General features: G+C 30.7%; 1 protein-coding gene across 3 annotated transcripts in view; it reads left to right on the top strand.

Moving 5' to 3' along the window:
• LOC108691792 (low density lipoprotein receptor adapter protein 1-like) overlaps nt 1-2,567 on the top strand; it is a 69,844-nt gene extending 67,277 nt beyond the window's left edge. For all 3 annotated transcript variants that reach the window (XM_018199702.1, XM_018199701.1, XM_018199703.1), the window contains 2 exons: nt 925-1,079; nt 1,875-2,567. In XM_018199702.1, the coding sequence (XP_018055191.1) occupies nt 925-1,079; nt 1,875-2,078 (359 nt within the window). In that variant the 3' untranslated portion in view covers nt 2,079-2,567. The remainder of the gene's footprint in view (nt 1-924; nt 1,080-1,874) is intronic.
• Nucleotides 2,568-3,163: the final 596 nt, after the last annotated feature.

Raw genomic sequence — 3,163 nt, 5'->3', positions numbered from 1 at the left:
ATATATATATATATATACATATATATAATGTATATTGAAATATACGTAAAAATTATAACGTATAAAAAGTAAAATTATAAATAGAATATTAAATGCCTGCAAATTAAAAATTGTGCAATCTGCAAATTATGAATTGTATTAGAATTAAGCTTCCAAAAGAGCTTAATTCTAATTCATGTAGTTTTACGTTCATTTAACTTTCCGTTTTTCCTTTTATTTTGAAAGACTTTTGTGATAAAAGTTACATATAATAAAAGTTACATACATTAATTTTTATAGAAAGTAGGATCTCTATTTTTTTATTCCATGCTTTTCATTAGTACTGCCGATTTCTTATCGCTTCTGAAATATTAAAGTTCGTATCAAAAGGATAGATTTGTTAGATTAAACGAATATTTTTATAATTGATCGAGTTAATTCTCGATTTATATCGCGAAAATGTTTTATTGATTTTTAAATCGTCTATTTTAAGAATTTCATTTTATGGAGATTGTGCATGGAAATGTTTTGCTTCTGCATATTGCATTAAATATTTGGGTGCAGAGCTTTACTAAAACTCACGTGCATTTCATTTTGGAAATAAATATTTTTCTTTTATCATCTGGTAAAATTAAATTTATATTTTCAATCCTCTATCACGATATTCCATGAAAAACAAGATTTTAGTAACAACAGTATACGAAGTTTCGGAATTGTCATATAGGATTTTTATGCACTAAAATTCTTGCAAATAATCGCAGATTGCAAATGGACAATAACTAATTTATTTAACATATCGCAATACTTTTTACGAGATTTCGTGATAAAAAGTATTTTGACGTTTTTGCAAATCTATTGTTCTATTGAAAATTTTCCTTAAACTGACAGATACATTTTTCATTACTTTTTCGTTTAGTATCATCCATTCTGAATTTTTAATTACAGATAACAATGAAAAGAAGAGCACCAGTGAGACAAAGACTACAACTGGCAAGATTAATGAACAAAATAAGCAAAACGGTCAACAGCGGCGCAACGACAGTCAGAAAAATCTTTTAATTGATTTGTCAAACGATCCCAAACCAGCGGGAAATTCATGGGTGAGTGATGAAACGCTGAGAGTTTCTCTTTGACGCGTCGTCGTCGTCGTCGTCGTCGTCGTCGTCGTCGTCGTCGATCAGCAAAAACCGACCGATCAGCAAAGCTATACTATAATCCCACGGCGTTTGATCCCTTTCCAGTTTGCTACATCTCATCGATAGGTACTCCACGTCGCGTTGCTATGTATATACGTCATTGATCTGCATCGCGTTATAGGACATAAGAAGCTATTCCTTTGTAGAAGGAGAATATTTGAAGCAAAATTAAATATTTAAAATAGCAGAGTATTTTTGTTTATTTAAAAAAAAAAAAACTTTAAACATGCATGTGTTTTTTGTTTGCCTGGAGGCGCGCCAAAAGAAATTTTGTCCGCTATTCTTCAACTCAATAAGCATGGAGGATGTTAGCGTGTATATTTATATATTTTATTAATTATAATTAATTAAAATACTTAGAATATTTATAATTCTGTTTACACATGTTCCTTAAAAGTCTTAAAAATATCAACACACAGATATATTTATTTATATTTACATATATTTACATATATTTATTTATTAACATTCACATATTCTATTTTTTTCTATTTCTTAAAGAATTCTACAAAAATTAAAAATTCCAGAAATTAATAATTTTATACTTGAAAAACAATTTAAAAAGAAATTAATGAATTAACCGAAATAATCAAGTTTACTTTTAATTTATATTATTTATATTATCTATAATTAAATATAAGTGTAGAGGAAAAGAGATAAAAATTCATCGAATAGCGTGAAACGTTTGCTTCTTTTCAGGTATGCTTCGAGGAGGATTCGGATGTGAAAAAAAATCAGAAGAAAAGCGCAGCGAGTAACAACAGTATTCCTATGACAACGCTTAGGCATCACACGACGGCATCCACAACCCCAGCTCATCACGTGGTGCCCCGACCGAGCGCCGGTTTCAAAGTGCAAAATGCCTGGGGCGAGTCCAGATCGGTCGATTTGATGTGCTCGTAGCAGGCAAAATAGCCAGCGGCCGACAGCTTCAGGGATGTGCCGTTGATCACAGGCCTCTGGAAACACCTCTCGGACAACGGCCGATCCAAAAAGACCAACGGCAATCATTAAAATCCTCGCCGAATTATCTCGGCAACTTCCGATTGCGAGTTTAAAATTCGAAAAGGTGACGATCTTCGCCGATTATTCATATTTTTATTGAACGCTGAAGAGAGACAGCGGGGATGCCAACGCAATGGTGTCTATTTTTGTGTGATCTTAATGAGACTTAAGTCCGACGAAGTTTCTTGTATTCGTTAGAGGGGAAAGATTGCGGATGATTCCTATTAACATACGAAGACGTTGACATACGATAGTGATTTCTTTTTGAAAGAGAAAATCAACCGGCAGCAGAGAGATCATGGTAATCAGGGTGGGATCAATTTCTAATGAATTTTGTATAATGCGTAATAATATACATATATCTGTGCCAATTACTTTACATACATATCGCACAAACATTACTAATCGAAAGTGTGAGTGTTAAGAATTAAGACACTCGCTTTTTATTTATATTTTTAATGATATTAACTCTGGAAATTATATATAGATTAAAATTAGTGTCTTATAACTCGCGTTTTTATAAAGTTCATGGCTACAGAGAAATAAAATTAATTTTTAATTTTAAAGTTCATTGGAGAATTGAAAGTCTTAATGTGCTCAAATAGATAATTTGTCAAACAGAGCATTTTTCTAAAAATAATTTAATTATCATTTAAATTAATTCATAAATTTAATGTCCTTTAATAAATTATAATTAACGTGATTAAGTATTTATTATTTTATTCTAAAATGAGAGTTTATAAAAAGTATTATGAAATATATAATCGGGATATATAAAAGTAAAAAAATAATAAAGTTGAAAAATAATAGTCGATATATCACTTATTGTATTTCTTGCATCAAGATACACAGTAAACCGAAATTTCGACGGATAAAAAATACGCGAGTGTACACTGAGCCCCTAATACTAAAAATATGTCCCGTCCAAATCGGAAAACATCGCTGCCATATTTTAATCCCGTATATAATTCAAATGTTTTACA

Source organism: Atta colombica, unplaced genomic scaffold (assembly GCF_001594045.1).
Source record: "Atta colombica isolate Treedump-2 unplaced genomic scaffold, Acol1.0 scaffold52, whole genome shotgun sequence".
NCBI lineage: Eukaryota > Metazoa > Arthropoda > Insecta > Hymenoptera > Formicidae > Atta > Atta colombica.
The sequence above is the reverse complement of the archived record's forward strand: the minus strand, read 5'-3'. Positions and strand labels throughout refer to the sequence as shown.